Genomic DNA, 24630 nt, shown 5'->3' with positions numbered 1-24630 from the left:
AGGGGTCCGCAGCCCCCTGGGGGGGCCTTGAGCTGGTTTCAGGGAGCTGTGGGGCTCCACAGCTGAAGTGTGGGGCTGAAACTGGGAGCAGAACCACAGGAATCCCCAAGCCTCAGTGCCCCCGGGGGGTCTGAAGCCAGGAGTGAAGCCATGGGGGTGAAGCTGGGTGTCCCGAGCCCCGGTTGGGCTGAAGCCCAGTGCCCCCTCAGGGCAGAAGCCGGGAATGGAGCTGCGGGGCTGAAGCCCTGAGCCTCGGTGTCCCCTTCGGGGCTGAAGCCAGGAGCGGAGTCACCGGCAGTGGAGCCATCGGTACCCCGGAGCCCTGGCACTTCCCTCAGGGCTAAAGCCCCAAGCCCCAGTACCCATCATGGGGCTGAACCTGGGAGCGAAGCAACGGGGCTGAAGCCGCGAGAGCCCCAGCGCTCCCCCTCAGTCTAAAGCCCTGAGCCCCGGTGCCCGCACAGGGCGGAAGCCCCAAGCCTGGAGTCCCCCCACCCTGCAGCTGAAGCCCCAGCCTCCCCATCCCCCAGCCAGTGGCTGAAGTCCAGAGCCCCAACCCCCTCCTGCCATTCGGCCCTGGAGTTTTTATAGCGTGGGGGCGGAGGGGGGCTGGGGATGAGAAAGAAAAAGGTTGAGAACCCCTAACCTAGATGAAATCCCAACACACAGCTCTTGAGTAGGTTAACTTTTTTAAAAGTTCCATTACTCCCTCTTGTGCCATTCAGGAGTATTTTGCAGCCAGCCTATCTTGTGAAGCAAGCAGCACTATACTGGGACAGCAGACTGCAGCGGATCACTACCATCCAGCAAGAGAGCTTGTTTTCTAATCTTAAAATGCAGCGGAGAGGCTGAGGAGTGAATTAATATGTAACACTTCATCCAAAGAGTTCTGATCAATAATATTAAGTTCTAGACAGTTCTATGGCTACTTTAAAGTAGAGTCTTCATGGCTGTTAATTATTTACCGTGACAAGGCGGGTGAGGTAATATTTTTTATTAGACCAACCTCTGCTGGTGAAAGAGACAGGCTTTTGAGCTACACAGAGCTATTCCTCAGGTCTGAGAAACGTTCTCAGTGCCCAGACCTGAAGAAGAGCTCTGTGACGCTCCAAAGCTTGTCTCTCTCACCAACAGAAGTTGGTGCAATAAAAGATATTACCTTACTCATCTTCTTACTCTAACAGCCTGGGATCAACATGGCTACAGCACCACTGTGTAGTTAGTGTAGCAGTGATGGAGGTTTGCAGGATCAATGGCTGACTCAAACATTTGAAAATTAAGTCTCTCCTCCACACCTGCATTTCCTAAAAAATAAACACTGTCTTGACTGCTCAGGACTCAGTCAGCTGCTAAAATCATGGTAAACCCAAAAAAGTGATGCTTGCTTAAACTAACTGTATTAGTGACTGTAGTCAGCAATCCATCCCATTGCTGAGTCCTGCCTTAGGAGGGCTGAGCGGTAAGGCTGTACAGCACAAGCTGTGTTTCTTGGCCCAGCATCCCAAAGACTTCAGGTTTGTGTAACTACATCCGAGTCCTGTCTCTTTTTTATCGCCAAGGGCACCGCAGTGGACATTATTGAAAGGGCTGACCTCAAGAGAGGCTTGCTTTGTTAAAATAGCCAGTAGAGGTTATGAACCCTTTTTTGAAATTGGTGACTCTTTATGAAGCGTTTTACAAAAAGATCAAGTGGCCTATGCCTAATGAGAACATTTCAGCCTTGGCTCTGCTATTGTCTTTAGGCGCAAGTTCGTTCTTAGGCAAGTCTTGCATTGATTCCAGCGGCCCTTCAGCCCAACAAAGAGCTGCACAACCAAGTCCTTTGTGTTTCCTGAATTCTGATCCTTATGCTGCCCACGTGAGCTATGAGCAAGATTACGAGTAGGGTTTTCTGAAGGGACTCAGTGGTGGTCTCACTCTGGTTGTGGTCAAACGCCCACTGACGCTGCTGGAGCAGAGCTGGGCCAACAGGGAGCGCTTTTGAAAATCCCACCCACAAAGTGTATGAATGAGAGAACAAGCAGAGGACACCCTTCCTGTTAGGAAGGATCACCCGGAAAGATGCTTAAGTCCCGTTGACTTCTGTGATACTTAAGCACAGCTTACTTGAATAAGGGCACCGGGGCAGAAATCCTAGGGCAGTTCATGGCATTACCACTCACTCCCTGAGCCAAACTTTCTTTGATATCAGATATCGCAAATTCACAATCACTCTGCCCAATTGAGACCAGCCTCTGGCTCAGAGTTAGTAAAGCAGCAGACAGGAGCAAATCACAACAGGCTGAGGACAGTCATGACAAGGACAAATGAATGTTAGTTGCTGTACCAACGATGACATGATTTCCCAAAGGACAAGCTGAGACAGTTAAGAAGCCAGATCATTTTTCAGTACCTAGAAGGTAGTTGGGATTGTATGGGGCTCTTAGCTTCAAGACTCTTCACTGATGGATTTCTATGGCAATGGAATGAAATAAGACACGAATTGAGCACACGTTATGTAGATAGCATGCTTACAGTCCAGACTGTGCTACTATTCTAGAGACTAACCCGTGCAGCTCACCTAGAGAGTAATGAAGATACAGGCTTTTCAACAGAATTGCTTCTTTCCCATGGCTTCTTCCCAGGGTCTGTAAAGTAATAATGAAGAATTACTGTTTGTTCTGGTTTTTTCCCTTGCCCAGTAAAAACATGAAACTGTTTTTCTTATATATTTATTCATTCAGATGGGATGGAGGCTTTACAGAGATGTATCCAAGGGAGCAGATAGGCTAGCAATAATGAATAATAATGACTGCTGCTTTTAATTGGGACAGTATTAGTAAAAATCTATGCAGAGGAGGGGCAATGACACTTGATCCCCTTTAGCTAGTGCCAAGCAGTTAAGTGATGTTTAACCTCATACTAAAAGATATGGAATTCTGAGTTTTGCTTTTTTAATACAAAAATCACTCAAATAGTAAAAGAAGAAATAAGGAATAAATACTATGAGTATAATTTTAATTCAATTACAATATTTTCATTTTGTTTTTCTAGACTTTTCTACATTTAAAGGGCCTCTTCTCCTAATTGCAACAACTTTTTCATCAAAATGACAGACATGCAGCTCTCCAGCTGGGGACCATGGGCCACTAGTGGTCTCTGGACTCCGGATCACCCCTGGTGGCCTGCAGTATGAAGCATTTTGAGAATAAAGCAGTAGGGTTCTGGGGAGCTGGGTCTACAAGAGGCTCTCATGCTTACAAAGTGGTCTACAGAACAGAAAAAGGTGGAGAATCCCTCTGATAAACCCAGTTAAGTGGATTCTCATGCATGTGTCTAATATCACGAATAAAAAGGCTATTTACATTTTATAATATTTAGTTCAAATGTCAATGGGACAACAGAACTGTAAAGTGTCTGGATATCTCAGAAGGATGGCAGCATTACAGCTATGCAAATCACCATGGAGGATTTCATATGGTCCAGGTTACAAAATGCCAAACCCACTGTATATTTTTACAAAACACTCAGCCAAAAATACCTGATTTTTCTTGCCTTGGCATATCTAGAAGTATATAACCTTTCCTGAAGTTCCTTACTATGAGCCCAATCTTTCTGATTGAAGTAGACCATATGTAAGTGAATAGCCCCACTGAAGTCAATGAGATACAACTTGTGTGTGTAAGGATTTGTAGGCACACATGAGCCCCCCAACTATGATTCTTAAGAGAATTACTCAGTTCAACAGCTTAGAAAGCCCTAAAATCCTACAGCTCATCCATATGCACCCTTTCAATCTGATCTTCCTCATCTTCACAAAAACAAGCAAGCAAACAATACCTTCTGCGTTCAAAAGTGATGCTGATCTGACGGTCCCAAAGGACTGACTAAGGCCTGGTCTACACTAGGAAATGAGATCACTATAACTATGTTGCCCAGGGTGCGTGTGAAAAATTCACATCACTGAGCAACGCAGTTAAACCGATCTAACTCCCCAGCCCGTAGACAGCACTATGTCAATGGGAGAATTCTCCTGTCAACCTAGCTATTGCCTCCCAGGGAGCTAGAGTTACCATGTGGGCGGGAGAAGTCCTTCTGTCGGCTTAGGAAGCCTGGTCATTGAAGTGCAACAACAGCGGAGCTGCCGCTGCTATGTTTTAAATGTAGATAAGCCCTCAGTGCTCATTTTATTGGAAGGGTGTCCTTGTAAGGCTTGCAAGTCCCAGGATCGTCACCAGGTTGCGTCTGTATGACCTGTAGATGATCTGTGGTTTAATCTTTTGTTCTCAACTTCATCACTGAAAACCACATTATGTTAAGAGCCCAGTTCTGTTTGGTGCTGAGCCTCTCAAACGTCCTTCGTTTGGCACGGCACCTTGTGGGATCAGGCCCATCGTGAATAGCAATTGCATTAAGGGCCAGATCCTCAGATGGTATAAATCAGTACAGCTCCCCTTAACTCTCGTAATGGAAGCGTATGCAGATACAAGCCAACGGGAGATCTGACCCTTAGAAACCAAGGTCCATATCCCCAAAGGTATTTAGGGACCTAACTCTCACTGATTTCAGTGTGTGTGAGAATCTGGGCCCAAACAACTAGATTCATTGTTCTATCTTTATGCTGATCTGAGAAGAAAATTCACATTCACCCTTTATTGCTCAAAAGAGATTTTAAAACAAAAACTATTTGTAGATGTTCTGTTAGTAAATCCCCCTTACTCAGAGCTAAGATAATCAACCCAGATTCCAATGGTAAAATGTTTCACTGGATTAAGGAGAAGATGAAGAGTGCTAATAATTAGATTTAATACCTGAAGAATTCTGCTGCTGGCTAGGGCCTCGTGTGACTGGTGAAGGTGAGGTGCTAGCATCTTCCTAAAAAAGAAAAATAAGATGTTTCTTAAATTTCGACTCAACATTTTTCAAGTGAACAGTCACCGATGGACATGATGGACTGTGCTCTCTGCTCATCCACAGAACAGGCGGCGTCAGTGCAAGCTTCTTGCTCATGTGCCTCAACCCTGACGTGAGGGGACCACCTCGAAGGTGAGATGGTAGGTCACTCCCAGGTCCATTTAAACTCTGGTCGCTCCACTAAGACCAGCAAGGGGAAACATTCGGATGGGTCGTGTTTTCTTTTTCTTTTTTGTTTTCTACTACGAACTCAGCTGAAACCTACCAACTCAGGTCACTGAACAGAGGGCAAACAGTAACATTGCTTGTCCTTCTGTGGGCAATAAATGTTACCGTTCCATTACTACCTACTAACCACGGCTGGTCTCATGCTCATGACTGAAAGGTGTTGGCTGCCGTTGCCCATTCTTTGAGCTAACTAATCCCCAAGTTCAGAAACTGTCTGTATTGCTGGAGAGATACAGGACCAGATACTGGTCTGTTACCCGCGTATAATTTCAGCTGGATTGCATAGGAGTAAGTGACAACAGGATTTAGACCAATCTCTCCACTAACGATGGTAGTAGCAGTTTCAGTTTATTTAGCTATCCTAAATAGGACATTCAATATTTCTTCATAGAAATTGGGCTGAAGTCACTGGGGTTTACATAAGGGTAAAAGAGCAGAATCGAGAATCTTTACAACAGAGCAGAATCCAGACTAATGTATTTGATCTGTAATTATTATTTAAGAGCTTCCTATAACAAAGGACTAAACATGTCAGCTAAAATGAAAAAGCAGTCAGTTAGTTTGAATGGCTGCTGGCTTTGCATTAGGCTTGATAGAAGGTACCAAAGCAACAATAAAGGTATTGCAAAGTTGTTATTGTTGCACAATCAATGGGGGAATTCCAGAACCATCATACTAAGGAAGGCCCATTACAATGTGACTCAACTAAAGGTCTGAGTGGAATATGAGCTAATGGCAAAGCAGATGGCAAAGCAGACAGTAGCATTTAACAGCGGAGGGAGAGCAGAGTCTGGGTAATTGTACCTTTCATTTCTAGGTATATGGTTCAAACCCAGGCTTCAGGAAAAGCTGTGAGCAGAGTGGATGGCCATAGAGGCAGCCTCAGCCCTGCTCACCTAGCTAGGGGTCACGCAAAATAAGCCTTCATTCTCACGGAGTGCAAGCACCCTCAGCATCGTGATTGCAGCAAGCCTCTCCAAATATCGTGGGAAGCCCTGGGGCCATGCCCCAAAGAGGAGAGGGGAGCAGGTGGTGTTTTGTCTTTGAGGCTGGTGCTCTCTGAAGCTGCAGTGTCAGTGTGCCTGAGGCATGATGCCTCCGGACTTTCCTGCATTGGCAGTGAGCCTCCACAGCATGGGGCTCTGCCTTAAAGGCACTACAAGGCCATAAGCCAATAGCAACAGCGCTGATGGAAGTCTCAGCAGAAAGGCAAAGGACTGCATGGGAGTGGTGACTGCACTACTCCTGTCCTCCTAGACATGCTGCCTCTATGGGATGCCTACACTGCAATCAGAGAGGTGACTGCAGCATATGTAGAAATCCCAGCTAGCTTTGATTTAGCTAACTGAAATGACAATGGCAGCGAACCCACAGCAGCTTGGGTATGTACTCAGACTGCTAGTCCACGCTGCCACGGCTTTGCTGCTATTGTCATTTGAGCTACCTAGATCAAAGCTAGCTCAGGTATTTCTACACATGCTGAAGTCACCTCTGATTGAAGTGCAGACATACCCTAGGTATGGTGATTGGTGGGGAAGCTCTCCTGGGCTGTAACTGTTCTGTGGATAAACAAAGGACTTCAGCCTCCTGGCTGATAATGTGGCTCCTTTCACAAGCACCAAGTTCACTTTAAAATTCAATCAAAACCAAAGCCCTCACTTAATCTTTTAGAGGACAACTGAAACATCCAGCAGCACACGGACAGAACGGTTCAAACAGAAATGCACTGAAACTACTATCCCCTCCATGAGCCCAAATTTCATACTGTTTGATCTACCAAACTGACACAAGTGGACACTTGATGGTATAGAATGCATTTACAAAGATATGTTACAGCTTTTGAACAGCTCAGTGGCTAAAGTATTGTCCCCCTCCCCATTGGAAATCTGCTTTAAATGTAATCTGTCATCTGCAGCGAGATGATTTTTGCTTTACAGAGGGGTTAAGTAATCTACTTTCCAAAGCCATCATGTTTAATGGATGACACGGGTCAGTTCAGCTGACGTCTGCTGCCCAGGGATGCAACAAACTTGAACTAAAATATGTGGAACTGATTTGAAATGAGATACTAATAGGATTTACCATACCAGGGGCTTTTCCTTTTGGGTGGCACAAATATTCCCGAGGGATAAATGAGGGGGAGCCTCTTCAACCTTAAAAACACCACTGTGAGCATAGTGTGAAGAGGCAACCACTGATGTGGTTTAGACAATATCTGGTCTGTGAACAAACAAGAAGGGATTCTTGTTTCTAAGTACACTGGAGCAGTTGAATTTAGCTTGTGTGAACATTTGCTAGTCATTTCATTGTGTGTGCAGTGGGCAAGTATTGTGCTTCCAGCCTTCAAGCAATCGCAACATATCAGCTAGTTTGGGAGACGCTTTTTCTTCACAGACACACAATACTAGTGAACGCTTCACTTACGTTTTGGCTTTCCTCTTCCTTTTTGTCAGCTGGCTTGTCTGACTGTGACGCTGCTTTCCTCCTTTGCACAGGGGTAAAAAAGTAGGACAAAGTCAACCCTTTAGAAATGCATTTCCTGCACAAGGCTTCAATCGTCATTTGAAAAGACTGATTTGTGCCTTGCTGAGGATTAGCTTTACTGCTGTGGAATTTCTTTAGCAGAAGAGGCTGCAATGGTTAAGAATCCAAACTAGGCCTCTGTGAAGCAGGATCTTCAGGCAGGGGATCAATATTTTGAGTCAAGGTTCCATTTAGAAGTACAGGGTTGTACAGTATAAAGGAACAGGGGTAAGGGAAATGTATATGGCATTGAGCAACTAAGAGGCAATTTCTTGCAAGGTATAGGGCTGCTCCTACAATAAAAAGAACTGGCACATAGACATTTTTAAAGCACATAGACTACTCAGGTGGATGTTCTAATACTGGGCCAGATTATTTTCCCCCTAAATCCACATGCAGAATGGACTCTCCATGTACCAAACTCAGTCGTTCTGCCTCCTCCACCCGACCCAGAGAGCACAATCTGTAGGCCCAAGGATCTGCACATGGGCATGGAGATGTGGGGCTGGCGGAAATGCACATTAACCCCCCCCCACACACACACACACGCCCCACCAGCCTCAAAGGGCATCCACAGAGCAGATAGTGCAGCCTGGGGACACATTTACATTTCCAATGTGCCACAATCTCCTTTGAGTGTGGGCTCCAGGGTAGCAGGAGGTGAGGGAAAGCTCTGGCTGCCTGGAAGCCAGGAGGGAGCCAGAGCCAGAGCCAGTAGTCAGGCCTGGGCTTTCACATGGATAGCCCTGTGCCTCTGGTGGATCCTGGGAGATTCTGAATGCCCAAAAGCCAATCCAAAGGCTGTAGAACTGCTAAGCCCTCAGGTTCATGGTACCTGTAGCATTCAGGGGCTTTAGAGAAAGCTGAATGAAAAATACTTGAGCTGAGACCAAGATTCTGTATTGCTTTGTCAGCCTGACACAGGGTAAAGCATCACTCTCTACGTGGCTCAACAGATAAACAGGTTACAAACAGCTGTGATCTATAAGAAGGCTTGAAAGGATTTAATTTTTATCAGTAAATGTGGGTAAACATCAATTTCAGTGTACACATAAACAGCTGAAAACATATGTCCACGCAGAATAATCTAAATGGACAGATAGGCAAAGTAAGAAAAAAATGCAGCTTGGGAAGTTATTAGAGATTAATTTAAGGCTATTTACTTTGTATATTTTGATATGTGATGTTGACAACTTGTGATTTAACAGTTATAAAGCTTAAACTTTTTGAATCTCAACATCTGCTGTCACTAAATAATTGTCGTCTGATCTCCGCCCCCCCTGCATTATTTTGCACAACTGCAAAAACTGAAATCAATAAAAATATAAAACAATGCTTAAAAGCAAACACTGATATTATCTGTTGAACTTATAAATAAAAACAAAATTGAATTCTGCCAAGCCTATTTATATAGGAACAATCCTGTCCTGGCAGAGGGATGGGACAGTGGCCTAATAGGTCACTTCAGTCTATCTTAGTTCCTATGAGAGGCATGGCGCAATCTAAATATAAGAGGGCCAGGAAAGTGGGAGAAGGAGGTTCTGGAAGGCCTGTGGCCCATCTCCTGCTCTTGCACTCAGGACAGACTAGCACTTACATAGGTGGACACTGCCAAGGGGCTGGAAGCGAGGAAGCCCTTCCTCCTACCCTGGCTAGTAGAGTCAGCACAAGAGGAATTCTGGCTGAACTAGCCAGTGTCTCTGGGAGTTCATGCTGTTTAGGAGTTCACCTGCTCTCTCTCTAGAGAGGCTTACAAACCACAACGTAGCTCAAAAGAAAACAAGTATTGTTCAGTTTCTACTTTCTTTTTCTTTTTAGTACATTAGCCACAATGATCATGTGATTCCTGAGGAGTGGGAGCATGCACATTTGATTCTCAAGCTCTGCTTAATGTCTAAAAGTACTAGAGAAAACATACCACATTTCTATCCTCTGCAAAGCTTGGCGCCAAGGTCGGGGGAAGGGAAGTTGTCATTTTTTCATCAGCATAATTCCTCGCACTTAAATTGTGCTTTACATTTTCAAAGTACTGTGCAAACATCATCTAATTAATCCTAACAAAACCACTCACTCTACTGCTCACACAGTTTTTTATATCAGTTTAACTCTACTGTTGTGAATGGAGTTACTCCTGATTTGCACTAGCGTAACTGAAAGCAAACTCAGGCCCACTGCATCTTCAGAGCATAAATCACACACTATGAACTAACAATCTAGGTGCATCTGGGATCCTCCTTTTCCCTCATTCTTTACCCCCTCACCTCCATTTACAAATGTTCACCCTTTTCACTTGGGCACAGACTTCATAGCTGCTTTGTTATGTGGCCAGCAGTAGCGAGCCCAAGATGTGTTCAAGTGCAACTCAATTTGATGGACTGTTTGCAGTGTTCTTGTAGCCATGTTGGTCCCACAATATAAGAACGACAAGGAGAGTTATTCACTTTCACAGAAAAAATTATAAAAGTCAAAAACGCCTTACTACCTGTGTGTGAACACTTTTCACAAAGTGATCACTCCACATCTGATCTCTCAGTCCTCATCCTCAGAGGAAACCTGAAAATCACTTTGCTAGACACTAAAACTTCTTGGATTTAATAAAGACACTGGATTTATGGTTTATCACAATAATCCATAACCCACTAACTCCCACTTTTTGTCCTATGACTGCAGAGGTGTTAACTGTCCACTTCACACTGAATGGTCTCTTACAATATGTGTTAACTACTTATGCTAAATAATCTATTCCACCCTGTTTAGCTCTGACACTCTGGGTATCTCTACAACACAATTAAACAACAACAGCTGGCTCATGTCAGCTGACTTGGGCTCAGGCTTTGGGGATAGGCTACAAAATTGCTGTGTAGACACTTGGAATCAGGCAGAATCCCAGAGCCTGGACTCCAGCCTGAGCCCAGACATCCACACTGCAGTTTTATAGTTGTGTGATCCTGAGTCCGGTGACATGGGCCAGCTGCGGGTGTTTAATTGCAGTGTAGACATACCCACAGAGCACCTTTCCCAGACCCAAAGAAAAGCTCTCAGTAAGCTTGAAAACTTGTCTCTTTCACCAACAGAATCAGGGTCAATAAAAGATTTTACCTCACCCACCTTGTCTCTTTGATGGACTGTGTGAGCAGTATGGGAGAGTTGTATTGTGTGAATGCTACCTGGCAGCTGTAGGAAAATCTACCTAATCTGGGGGGTAGGGCTCTCAGCCAGAAAGATTCAGGGATGTCTGATTTCCTATTTTAGATTATTAGGTGCAATGCAGTTCCACATATCACATGGACCTTGGCTGTGATGACTGTAATCCATCAAATACTCCTCCACGTGCAGAAGCCACTTCATTAGATTTTTCTTCCACTAACCTGGCAGCATTTTTATTTCGTTTGTGACTCTGAGGCCAGCAACATCCACCCCACAGAAGGAAAATAAAACCCCACACAACTCTCAAAACCAAATTCCAAACCCCTTACCAACTGAATAGGAAAAATCTGTGAAGGGATTTTCCTTCTTCCTGGAAAAGCCTCACAGATTTCAAAAACAGAGGTGGTCTGTGTTTAAATTCTGAAAAAGCATGAAACTAAGATCTACCATGCTGTGTGACTGGTGTGTATGTGTACCGGAGGTGGGGGACAGGTTCAATATCGTTTATATCATTTTAATAGCATTAATAACTTTACTGTATTTGATATCTCCAGGGAGTCACCATAGGTGCTGATTCCATAGGGGATCCAGAGCTCAAGCACCCGCTAAAATAAAACAGGGGGTGCTCAGCACCCATAGGGACAGGTTAATCTTTTGTGGGCCCTGCCCCCTGCTTCGAGGCCCCGCACCCACTTGGCCTCTTCCCCCTGAGGCCTCACCCTTGCTTGCCGCTCACATGGGGATGGGGGGTGGGCGGAAAGCGGCAGAGAGCAGCATCCACTGGCAAAAACAAAAGTCAGCACCTGGGGGAATGACAATTCCAGTGGTCAGAGGTCTTGGAACTTCTCAATCCTTCTGTGGACCAACGCCAAGAAAAGCACTGCTGGGGTGAGGGGCTAGTGTTAGAGTTAAGTTCTGGTATCTTGCAGCAAAATTGACGGGCCTAGAAATGATAGTGGTTTGTGAGACAGCACTTCATTCTGCTTTGTTTCCACTTCAGTTCTGAAATGATTATAGCAGCTGCTATCATGGGAATCACTAAGTCTTGCAAGCAATGCTTTATATCACCTGAAACGCAGCTTCTCAGTCACTGTGCCTACTCTGGATAAATTCCATCCTTAAATGTGCAGACCTATGCTGAAAAATGGGGATTCTGTTGGTCTCTCAATGACTTTTGTATCGTGTGAGTTCAGTTGAAAAAGGAAAAAGATTTTTTTTCTGACTGCCAGCCCTGTAAACACAACCTGCGACACCATAAGAGTCAAGTTCTCCTTGCACCTCGTACATCATCACCAGTAACAAAGTTCTGCAGGTCACAGGAAGTCCTCACTAACACCCGTGTAACTGCACTTTGTTCAGATGACATTCTCAGTGGACACCTGTGCAGTCTTATTGCCTTCAATGGGTTTGCACAGGTGGAATTTGGTAAACAATTCTTCTGAAGACTCCCACGGGGGAACAGAACCTGTGGCTCACTCAGTCTCAGCTATGTTGGCTGTGCAGTGCTAACAGGAGTAAAATGTGGGGAAAGCTTATTTTTGTCACTGGAGTGAGCATATATGACTCTGCATACACCAAAAGGTCCACATCTGTTGGCGAAAATAGACGCCACACTTAATTAGCCACTTTCTTAGATTACAGCCACACATTAAAGATGCACATTTTGTGGGGCTTACTACTTCCAAGCATAAGAGATGGAGACTTTCCTTAACATCTGGAGTCTGTCTGTCCATCTGTTCTGATTATTTATACAGCGCTAGTCACTGGCCTGATTACAACTTTAATATAACAGTTTTACTCTTCATTCTTTATTTACACCAGCACAAAGTGAGATCAGAATCTGACCCACTGAATCCAGTGAATAACTATTCTAATTCAAATGAACCAGAGATAATTGTATATTTGGCATTTTATATTGTTCATAACCAGTTTTTCAGGACTGTACATTTACATGGTGCTTTACAACTACCTGTCTTGTGTGTATAGAACTCTGGTTGAAACCAATAGGGGCTGGAGAGCTGTCTGGACAAGGCCATTTGAATAAGAAAAGTTCTGGGGCAGAGAACATTATTTAGCCATTTTAAATCTGTATGCTTTGTAACAGTGGACCCGTTCCTATTTATTCCTCTCCTCCTCTTCCTGCATTTTTACTCTTTCCCTGTTTACACTTTGTATAACAATAAAAAATCCTTTAAGATAAACTCAAAAGCATCTCTGACATTAGTGACTTGTGAGCTACAGGCTGATAAAATGAACATTACAATGGAAGGTTGGGAAGAAAAAGCCAAGAAGGGAATCAGAATGATGTGATTTTTAAGGTGTGATATCTCATGTCCTGCCAAGGAATAGAAACACTTGTGTGGACGTACCCAAACATATTTAGGACCAGTAACATTTCATTGGCACATATAATCAGTAAAAATAATGGTCAATGCCAGGTGTTATGTTATTAATAACGGCCAACGGATACGTCAAAAGTGTAAAGTAGTAGAGAGAATTTTATTAATCTGTAAAGGATGGAATGTTGTGAGGGAATTATTGATTGTACAGGTTTTAAGATAGGTGGCTACCTATGGTGGGAGAGATTTCTAAGGGAAGGGAAAAGGGAGGGGGAAAAGAATAAACAGTTAAAATTAAAAATGTACGCTCTAGTCCTGTAACTGGATCTATGCAGGGGGACCCTTGCACCCATGTGGATCTGACTGCAGGTGAGGCCCATAGAGAATATTCTCCTGGCAGTTACCCCAAACTAACCCTCTGACTTCCATAGGATTGTAGAGAAGTAACTGAGGGCAGAATTTGCTTATGTCTTGACAGACTTCTGAGTGATAGGTGCTTTGCTGGTTAAACCGGCCTGCACACTCAGAACTGGGCATCTATTTCCACTCAGTCTTGTCTATGTTCTCTATGCAACAGGCAGTAAGTGGAGTCGCATCTTATGCGGGGGTTAGGTTCTAAAGTCAACACGTAAGGCGAAAATAGCATATAGTCAAAATTACCCTTGAAAATTCCTTAAATCGCCAATAAAGTACAGTATACTGTACATGATTTTATGTATACAACCCTGTACAGTAATATGTATAAGTGTATAATGTATACAGTAATGTACAGTATATAATAAAGAGTACATATGCAAAATATAATTTTACAGTATTGTATTTTTAATTACTGGGGGTAAGTACAGGTGGGTAATTACAGGGGGTCGTCAGGGCTTGATGTCGATCCAGGAGACGGAGGTGACGAAGAGCTTGGGTGACGGAGAGCTTGTCGTAGACGAAGTGGTTGGCTCTGGTACAGCTCAAGAAGTTGATTGCGTAGGCTCATCTGCTGCTGGTTGTTTTTCCTTGAAAAACATGGTGATCGGCAACTGTTGCTGTTGTGTCTTGAGCTGCTCAAACATTTCTTGATATGGTTCAAATACTCCGTAATACTACGTGTGATTTTGAGGCTTCGTTCCATAGACGGATCATATTCAGAAATTAAATCATTCAAGTGTTTTGCTGCTTGAAACACTTCAGCAAATTTATGAAGATTCCAACTTGCTGGCTCTTCCTGTTCGTCGTCATCATCTTCGTCTTCTGTAAATGATTTTATCAGTTCCTCTGACTAACAAAGAGTTAATGTTTCTCTATGGCTCTCAATTAATTCTTCAATTTCTTCCTCAAGGATGTCAACAAAGCCATCATCACCCACTTGCCTGGCCACCTGAACAATGGTTTCACTTCTTTGTCAATGGTCGGGAAACCCTTAAAATCATTCACACAGTCTTTCCATAGGTTTCACCAACATGCATTGACTGTTTCAGGCTTGATTGCATCCACTGCCTGTTTAATATAAGTGATGCAATCGGCAATGTTGAAGGACTTCCAACACTCCATCACATTAAGATTGGGATCAGCATCCACAGCGCTACGTATCCGTGAGAACGTAAGCCTCGTGTACGTGGCCTTGAAACAGCAAATCACGCCTTGGTCGAGAGGTTGGAGGATGGAGGTGGTATGGGGGGGGGAGAAAGATGACTTCAACATCGTTATGTGCAAACCGGAGTGCCACAGGGTGGCTGCAGGTGCATTGTCTACAATCAGCAACACTTTAAAGTCAAGTCCTTTCTCTTCGAGGTACTGCTTGACCTCCGGAATGAAGCACTTGTGGAACCAATCCAGAAATAACGTTGCCGTCACCCAAGCCTTTTTATTTGATTGCCAGAACACAGGCAGGAGATTTTTGTTCTTGCCTTTTAGGGCACGGGGATTTGCAGCCCTGTAGAGCAAGCCCAGCTTTATTAAATGCCCAGCCGCATTGCCACAAAACAATACAGTTACACAGTCTTTAGCTGCTTTGAAGCCAGGGGCTTGTCTTTCTGATTTCGAAATGTAAGTGCGGTTGGGCATTTTTTTTCCAGACGAGCCCAGTCTTGCCAGCATTAAAATCTTGTTCCAGAAGGTAGCCCTTTTCGTCTATGATTTTCTTTAATTGTTCGTGGTAGGCTTTTGCTGCCTCTTCATTGGCAGATGCAGCTTTACCAGTAGTCTGCACATTTTTGAGGTTGAAGCGTTTCCTAAAACTGTTAAGCCAACCTTGGCTGGCTTTGAATTCCTTCTCATCAGAAAACTGTCCCTCTTCGGGGGGAGATTTGAACAGCACGTAGAGGCTAAGAGCCTTTTCTCACAATGTGTTGCCATCAATAGGCACACGTTTACGGTTCATGTCTTCCAGCCATAAGTTTAATGCCTTTTCCATCTTCACTAAAAAGTCTTATCACACACCTTGCTTGTCACCTTAGCAGTTATTGGATCACTTGATGCCACGGCTTAATGAATTTCTTTCTCTCGAATCTTGATGGCACGGATGCTAGATTCGTTGCAGCCATATTTACGTGCCACGCTGGAGACAGACATACTGTCTCTCAATAAGTCCAACACAGTCAGTTTTTCCTTCAGCGTTGGACCAGATCGCTGTTTCTTCAATTGAGCACCAGAAGAAGTAGTTGGCTTCCGTTTAGGGACCATGTTGTACAAAAAATACATATCTTTAAGAACTAGAATCACACTCAGCGTGGTGAGATGTTCATGCTAGGAGAGGCACGTGGGAACTGAGACCGACTGAGGGAACAGCAGATTCACATCTCCCATCTCACGCTCACTCCGAGGCATATGCTCATTGAGTGGAATGGTGGGCGGAATCGCCCGCACTATTTACAGGTATCTCATTATTTTTGGTTTTCTTCTGCCGAGCGCGTATAGTTAAATTTGTGTAAGTTAAATGCGCGTATGATGCGACTCACCTGTACATTTTGATTTCCAGCAGCATAGAGAAGCTGCAGGGACACCAAAAAGTCACATGAATGCATCCTGTACTGCCGTCACTACCTAGTAAATACTCCTATGTCATTGCTAATAACAAGCATTAATCCCCCTGCACTGCATTGATTTTAGAAAGTTATTCTTTGGGAATCCAGGGAGCATGAAGCACAAGTGCTATGGTGGGAATTATCTGCTTTCAACCCTATGTAGACTCATCAAGGAATCTGCTCAACCTGGCATCATAGCTGACGTGCTGTATTCGCTGGGTAAGAGGTACAGCGACATTTTATTTTACTACCTCAAAGGCTACCAATATGCAATCTTGTTATTACAGTTTTGGATACTTTTTTGGTCCATTCCCCTCGATATACCCCGTAATAATTATCTGGCTGGGGCTCTGTTGAAGCTCATTCCTTTAGAACACAGCAGCTTTGACGTAGATTGTAAACCAGCAAAGTCAGAGAGAAAAATCAGTAACTTCTAAGGCTCTCGCTCCCACAGAATCTGCAGGCTCAGCTAGAGCAGCTCAAGCTGGTCTGACACCATTGGTGGCAACACCTATGCGTTTACTGTGTCAAAAAAAAAAAAAGGGTGGGGGGGTCCAGGGAATAACACCTACACAGGAATAGCAGCGTGGCAGGCTGTTAAACTGATCTCTTGAACTTCCACAATACTATATCCCATACAGAGTTTTGCCAGTTTCAAAGAGGCATTGGAGCTACCCAATTGCTAGTAGATCCCGAAAGCGAATTGTTCCACTGTCTGCTGGTGCGCTTGTTCTAGGGTTTACTTTAGGATGGAGTACAAACCTTTTTGCCAGTAATTTATTCATTTCTTCCATTAGTCCTCCTCCTCCTCCTCCACTACTTGTTCGATTGGCATCGCTCTTAGAGGCCCCACTGGGGCTGGAGCCTCCTGAACCATCTTCTGGCTTAAGACACAAATTGATATTGCAAGTCACCAGAGGAATTTATTGTAAGCACCGGCCCTTTCTGACTAGTTTAGATAATCACTCGGAGCAAAGCACCAGGATTGCAGCATGCAGTCAGAGGCAGGAAGCACAATGGGCCAGAACGGAAGCAAATGTAATTCAGGTCAAACCCAGTGGCTAATTCACATATTAGGATTGGGAAACCCCCCGTGGATTTTGTAAATACCTGAGCAAATGATGAAAATGACAACAAAATGCTTCTGAATTTCTGGTGAGATTATGCAACTCGTACTCCTCTCAGTGAGCGCCTACTCACACACAGGCTACACAATCAAGCCTTTATTTGATAAGTCTAGTGTCGTTTTAACTACTTATCCTCATGGTTGATAGCATAATACTAGTGAGTATTCTACAGGATACGCTGGAGAGAAACCAATTATGTCTTAGTCATATGAGAGATCGATGCAGGCACCTGCTAGTTAATCTTCACTGAGCAGTGAGGATCAAAGTGTGAATTACTGTAAAAACAAGTCAGGAAAAAAAACCAATTGGAAAATTTCCTCCTGAAAATTATAAAACCAAACATAGAAATCTGCTTTAAGGACTGTTTCTAATGGACAAGTGGCCACTTTAAAGGCCCAGCCACACTGCACTGCACTGCACTCAGGAAAAGGCAAGTGCAAACGGTCATAAATAGCCACTGAATGTGCACCTGCAGTAATTGTGTATGCGACTGTGCACCTAACTTATTTAAAAATTTGACTCTAGGAGTGAAATCCTGGCTGCACTGAAGTCAATGGGAGTTTTGCCATTGAATTCAATAGGGCCAGGATTTCACCCTACAGGTTTCCAGCCAGGGGTGAAAGTAAGGCGGTACAGGTCAGCACGGCGTACCGGTAAAAAGTGGCTTCCGGTACCAGTCCATACAGCTGACTTTAAGTTGCTTCCCCTTTTGTGCCCCCTGTTGCACTCACCGACGGGGGGCGGGGGAAGAAGGAGGGTGAAGAGGGGAGGCAAAAGGAGCAGCTGCCCTGGGGCTCCAACGGCGATTTAAAAAGGCCTGGGGCTCTGGCCACGGGCCAGGCAGCGTGGATGGGGTGGCTGGGGGATGCTGACCCCTAGCCCCGCCCCTTCTGGGGGAGGGGGAAGGAGCCAGCCCTGTACCGGTAAGAGTTTAATTTTACTTTCACCCCTGTTTCCAGCACAAATCTTTTTCAGCCTTCCTTTCAATAACAGCCTGTACAAGCAACTGACTTGTCACGGTCCATGGAATGGTCACTTAAAACACATTTCATTGGGCTTTGTAATGAATTCCGACTATCCATGAAATAGATTAGCAGAAGGTTAAATAAAACTAGGTCAAGCATTCCTCATTCTCCAGTGAAGGCCAGACTGTGTGAAAACCCCAGTGCCACAAACCTTACCCGTTGTACTCTCCTGAGTTTGGCACCAGCCAGGGCTGCTGCTAGTCCTGACATTGACCCATCGTCAGTGCTACCCCCGTGTCCTCCACCTGCCGGCAGTGGAGGTGGGGGAGGTGGCGCTGCTCCTGTAGGTGGAGGAGGTACTGGCGGGGGTGGCGGAGGTGGGGGCCCACTGGACGAAGCAGGGATTGTGGCAGCAGAGGGATGACCAGGTGGAAGAATGGGACCTGAAACATACAGAAGATTAAATAAAAATAAAGAACATTCTCCCCCTGCTCACATACAACCCGTATTGACAATTGGGTGAATGAAGGTCTGATGACATACAATCAGAAGAATGATACACGCTGAGTATGTCAATGGTACATCCTCTGCTTTTTAGTTATCATTGGCAGCTGTGTCCTTATGCAAAACCCCTGAAATATGTAAACACCACCTATCCCTTCCTCTGGTCAGGCTACTGTTCTGTCTCAACACAGAGTACACTTTCTGGTTTACTTTTGGGATATCTCTTCTTCATTTTAACTTTTCAGATGCAGATACATAAATGTTATCAACTAACTCTGTGAACATCAAAGTCCACTTTTCAAATAAAATCCTGGGCTTTAGCTACACATTTCCATACAACTTCCATTTAATGAAATTTGCGTGGCTAAATCCTCTGCCAGTCTTTGAAAATTAAGGGGCAAGTGTTCAATTTTAGCCACGGTGTACTTCAACAGAAGCTACTGCGTGTAGCAGTGTCCTTCAATGGACTGATTCGAATAGGTTACCGCCTCTGGTATATTTCTCCTATTTATAATGGGACAACAGAATGAGGATTCCATCAATGGTATGTCACCTAGAATTACTCCATCTCATCAAAGGCTTCTGTTGCTATTCAATTACAAACTCAACTGTGCAACAAACATTAATTTGAAAGAGGTTTTTTTAATTGGTTTACAGGGAAAATTTGGGAATGATATTCAGACAATAAGGCCTGATTGTCTATCTATTTAATTTTGCTTTTTTAATAACGTCAACCATCATTGTGGTCAGTGATAACCTCCAACATTATGGTCACAACATTACTCCTGCTAATAACTATGCTCACAATGCTGCTCCTGCAACGAATTATAGGTGCTATTAGCAGTACATCAGCTATCTCCCTACCTATGTGGGCCCACAAATGAGATAGCTGGCAATTCATTGTGAGCACAGTGAATTATAGGTGCAAATTTACACCCACAAAATTAGAGGCCAGGCTGAGGCCTGGCTGAAAAATAATTGAGATTATAAATTGACCTCACTCAAAAATAATGGGCAAGATACTTCTTTGGTGTAAACTGGAATAAGTGTGTTGAAGAAAATGGTTATACAGTGACCTACACCAGTTGTGGGTCTGACCCAACAGAGACAGCTGAAATATCTGGGGCAGGAAATTTGTCAGTGGACGAAATATACAAATGTTTCCCAAGTTCTCTAGGCACATCCATTTAAGCACAATATGTTTATACAGAGAGATGGGTCCAACTTGCAAAACCTGATCTGGATTTTGAACAGCACAACACAGAGCTGTTCTAATCCAGGCATTTTAACAATACAGGCCATATGCAAAATACAGATCCACACGCAGGGCTAGTCTACACTGGAAAAGGTTTGCTGGTTCAGCTATCCTGGCAAATCTTCCTAGTGTAGCTGCAACTTATATGGACAAAAGAGTGTTTTTGCAGGTCTACCTTTTACTGGTTCCCCAAATGAAACAAGCCAGACTGGCAAGAGCACTTTTTCTGCATCTATACTAGGCCTTTCATCAGTATAAAAAACGTTAAAAATATTATGCCCCAACTGTCATTATTACACTTGCAACAGTTTCTAGAGTAGATCCGGCCTCAGACTTTAAAAACACTCTCTCCCCAAAGATTGGAGCATTTGGATATGAGGTTTTGTGTCAAGCCTACCACCAGTTATAGCACTAACCTTCTATACCTTTTCCCTATTTGTCTGAACTATCTGGTGCAGTAGTATTAGTCTTCAATTACTCAAGAGTTTTCCCCACATATTGTCCTGGGGCAGAGCAAACTGGGCTTTATGAACAGTCAGGTCAAATCTAAAGCTTTTTTAACTGTTATAACTAATTCAAAACAAGTACTTACTCAAGTGGGAAATGGTTGATGAAGTCATGAAAGGAGGGGTCTTCTTGGACAAATTCACCTCAGATACAGCAGCATAAGCGGGAGGTAATGAAACAAAGTGTGACATGGCCTGGTACAATTGCTTTGGAGGATGAGGTGAAGGTTGGGAGGACTGAAAAGAAGCCTGGATAAAGGAACCAGCAGGGCTGGTTATAACTGGTAGCTGAGAGATGGGTACAGTTTCTAAGTATGAGAAGAAAGACCCATCCACGCTTTTTACCTGGGTTCTAGAGGAGTTTAAAGGAATTTGTGTGGTTAGAGGTTCTTCAGGGTGGCTGTTCAGGCCTATCTGAGGTACATCTGCAGAGGCTTCTTGGACTGTTATATCTGTAGATCCCCTGATTCTGCCATTCTGGACAGGAATCACAGGAAGGACCTCTGGAATATGTGGCTGCAGGACAAAACCCTTCTGCACGGGGGATGTAGATGTTACAGGAGAAGAGGAAGACTGACGAGAGTGTGAAAGAGAGGAACGTCTAACAGGCTGGTGAGGTGCAAATGGAAAATGGGAAGGAGGTTCAGGCGGTGGGGACAAAGAGATCTGTTTGATGCTTTGTGTTACAGTCCTGTGGTTTGGCCATACTGGAGAGGAGAAGGAACCCAGGGAGGGTGAGAGCTCAGAGGCAGAATGTCTGTGACGAAGCTGTGGGAATTCACTGGCTCTGTTAGAGGATTTGAAAGAGGTTTTACTACTGGACTCGGGGATGGTAGATGCTGAAGAGATAACGTTGGCATAAGATGGCGGTGGAGGGGCAGCACCAGCGGAAGTAGAAGCACTGTAGTTACTGTAGTCAGGAGGAGGAGACTGGCAGTGGGAGGGGGAAGAAGACACTTTTATCTGAAGGGTAGAAACTAAAAGAACAGAAAAGAAAAGTGAAAAGAATAAAATGGGTATACAGCAAGGAATGAAAACAAGGCAGAGTGGTTAGGAGACAAGGAATTAAAAAGTAAATGAAAGCAGAAAATAATAAATAAAAAAGGATGGTGTAGTCACGATTTTAGTGATGTCCAGATGACTGCAGCAATTGAGAGCTGTTCCTTCCTTTAGTTCAAAGCAGTGACACACACAGCATAGGCTAGAGGTTTTGCTTTGATGTTTGTAAAGCTTCTTCTAACCCTACAAACCATCTTGAGTCAGAATTACACACATTACCTTTGTTCCAAGGACAGTGGCAAGTGACACTTTGAACATAAAGACAGGCACACAGGTTGTGAACAGCACAGAGATGCCTCCATACATGCAAGAGGGCGCTCAGCTGGAAATGTCACTATCTCACATATCATGCCTACGTCAACGTTCATTGCAGAAGCAGAGGCACATCTGTTTGTTTCATTTGTTTTAACTGACACAAAATGGCACACAATTGTGTGTGCCCAAATTAGGAGTTCAAAGCTGTGGAGCATTATTGTGTATGACTGCCACAGGTGACATTTTCTGTGGACACAACTGAGCTGCTTTTAAATTAAAAAAAGCTGAGCAAAAACTAATCTTTCCCCCCCCAGATTCACAAAAAATTCTGGCTTCTTTTTTACATATTTTTTCACAAAAGCAAAAGCCAGATTTTGTAGACAGAAACTTCTCTTCCCACCTCACCACTTATCAGGTATACTTTCCCACTAAACTTACACAAGCCCTCTCACCTTATTATTCCAACTAACGGACTCTTACAGTCAGATTCTATTCTGTACACCACGTGGAAAGCTGGAAGAGCCAGGCACAGACAGCTGATCTCTAGGTAGGGGGATCCTATAGTGCCATGGAGCTAGTAGAGTGATTCCTATGCCACCCACTCTCCCTGTGGCTATGTAGAAAGTGTGGCCTTTTCTGCACCCCAGTGACATCAGCCCCTTGGCACTGTGGGCAGCAGCATAATTTAGAGCAGCCTTTACACTGCTCAGTCTTAAGCCGGTCTCAAAGCTAGCACGGGACTGGAAGAGCACAAAGCTTTGCTTAAATCCACCATTACATGTCCCATCTGAGTTGCGCTGTGTGCACTGAAGTTTGGACTTTAAATTTCAGTCAAATCGGTGAAATAATGCAGCCATGTTCCAATTTATTACTTTAAGTCTCTACCTGAAAATGCTTTGAAATCCCATAATGATTATAGCTATATTTAGCAGGCCAGTTATTTCTGTAATAACACATGACAACCACCAACAGCTAGAGGAGACAGGAAGGGAGAGGAATATGTTTGCATTGTTTACAGTTACATTGCACTGCACTGTTTGATACATGCCTGTGGTAGAGGTTCTTCTTTCCAGAGATTCCTGGCGCTGTTGCTGCTGCTGCTCCATCACTTGCCTAAAACAACGGTTTTTAAAACATTCTGGTTTTATTTTTTACTCTTTTTAGAAAATGTTCTATACACTGAGATGGGCCCAAGCAATAGAGTTTGCATCTATGGGGGCATTAATCGGCCCATTATAGAAATAAGGGCTAGACCGAAAGGGCTGAGGTGAGTTCTGATCTCATGTACACTGGTATAACTCCACTGATTTCGGTGGAGTTTCTCTTGATTTACACCAGAGAAAGTGAGATCAGAATAGGGCCCTGCACTTGGAGCATATTGCAAATACTTGTAACAGAAGCTTGTAATTTATGTGATAATTCTATAATGGATATTAAATTGTGGAATAGCCAATGGACTTAAAGTAAGAGAGTACTGCAGTATCTCAGATCCCAATCCAGCATAGCTCTTAAGCATATGCTTTACTTGAAGCAGCTGAGGAGTTCCACTAAAGTCAATGGGATACCTAATGTGCTTAAGTTAAGCACATGCTTAAATATTGTGCTGATATGGGGCACAAGGAATGGCAGTATACTGATAAGAATTTAAAGAAATGTGATTTGGGTTTAGTGGTTGATTGTACCTAGCCAACTGCTTCACAGAGGTGTATAAAAAAATTCCTTTATTACAACCATAGAGTTTTGCAGGTGAACAAAGTATTAGACACCTGGTTAACAGAATGATCATGTAATACTTTAAATACCATGAGCCAAATTTTGTCCTCAGTTACTGCTGAGATCAACAGGACCAATATTTCTTGACTGTCTGAATAAGCAATGACCACAAAATTACTCTGCTGAATTTTTAATAGCCTTATGAACATGAGCAAAGTGTTGGTTTCAATACTTTCATATGTAAAGCTTTGCAGGGTTGGGCTCTTGGTTGGAAATACATAAAACAAAGCAACCTATTAGAATATTCTGAATCAATGGTTTAATAAAACATTCCAAAAATCTTCTCCATTTTATTGAGTTATGCAGTTCCCCAAATTTCCCACTAGAGGTCCTCTCTTTCACACTAACAGTCCTGAAGAAATATTGCTCACTATAATTGATATAATCTCTATTTGACTTTTCTTTGGTTAACTAAAAAGCCGAACAGCTAAAACTAGATTAACAGTTAGCTATTTTAGAATTGACATGATATGAACTATATATTTCAACAACACTTAGATGTGACTCATATTGTGGAAGGAAATTATATTTATATTACACATACAAAAGAATGGTTTCAGAGTAGCAGCCGTGTTAGTCTGTATCCGCAAAAAGAAAAGGAGGACTTGTGGCACCTTAGAGACTAACAAATTTATTTGAGCATGCTAGCTCACGAAAGCTTATGCTCAAATAAATTTGTTAGTCTCTAAGGTGACACAAAAGAATGTTACATTTACAAAGTCAGGCATTCAAAAGTCAAAGCACTTAATTTGGTCCTCTTGTGTATATGCATTATGATACTGTCTAATTATATAATCACGTCATATATTTTCCATAGGACCCCAGCCTCATTTTATGTACAGTCGAGTAACCTTAACTATAGGTGGTGCTACCAGCTCTGCCTATAATGAATTAATACGCAGCGGCCGTTTTAAATAGGTTTTCCCTGTTATATTTTATATGCATTGTATTTTAAAATACATATATTTGATTTACTGTGAAACTTATGATTTTTACTATATGTAAATGACATGTCCAGAAAAATTACATTAGGGTATGTACAAAT

The 24630-nt window shown here is 43.5% G+C and overlaps 2 protein-coding genes across 4 annotated transcripts in view; both read right to left on the bottom strand.

The window, feature by feature from the left end:
* Positions 1–24630, bottom strand: part of EVL (Enah/Vasp-like) — a 208719-nt gene that overhangs the window by 5433 nt on the left and 178656 nt on the right. For 2 of the 3 annotated variants that reach the window (XM_077820483.1, XM_077820482.1), the window contains exons 5-11: positions 22861–22925; positions 18450–18676; positions 16904–17025; positions 7546–7606; positions 4791–4854; positions 2561–2627; positions 2393–2452 (exon numbers count right to left, since the gene is read on the bottom strand). In XM_077820483.1, coding sequence (XP_077676609.1) covers positions 2393–2452; positions 2561–2627; positions 4791–4854; positions 7546–7606; positions 16904–17025; positions 18450–18676; positions 22861–22925 — 666 coding nt within the window. The remainder of the gene's footprint in view (positions 1–2392; positions 2453–2560; positions 2628–4790; positions 4855–7545; positions 7607–16903; positions 17026–18449; positions 18677–22860; positions 22926–24630) is intronic. The other variant, XM_077820484.1, reaches the window with a different exon arrangement.
* Positions 20568–21533, bottom strand: LOC144265810 (ena/VASP-like protein; the record flags this gene model as incomplete). Its single annotated transcript, XM_077818815.1, has 1 exon — positions 20568–21533. A coding segment is annotated over one exon (966 nt), but the record flags the coding sequence as incomplete, so codon positions are not given.

This window comes from Eretmochelys imbricata, chromosome 6, assembly GCF_965152235.1.
Source record: "Eretmochelys imbricata isolate rEreImb1 chromosome 6, rEreImb1.hap1, whole genome shotgun sequence".
Lineage (NCBI taxonomy): Eukaryota > Metazoa > Chordata > Testudines > Cheloniidae > Eretmochelys > Eretmochelys imbricata.
Note: the sequence above shows the minus strand (reverse complement) of the source record. Positions and strands in the feature narration are given on the sequence as shown.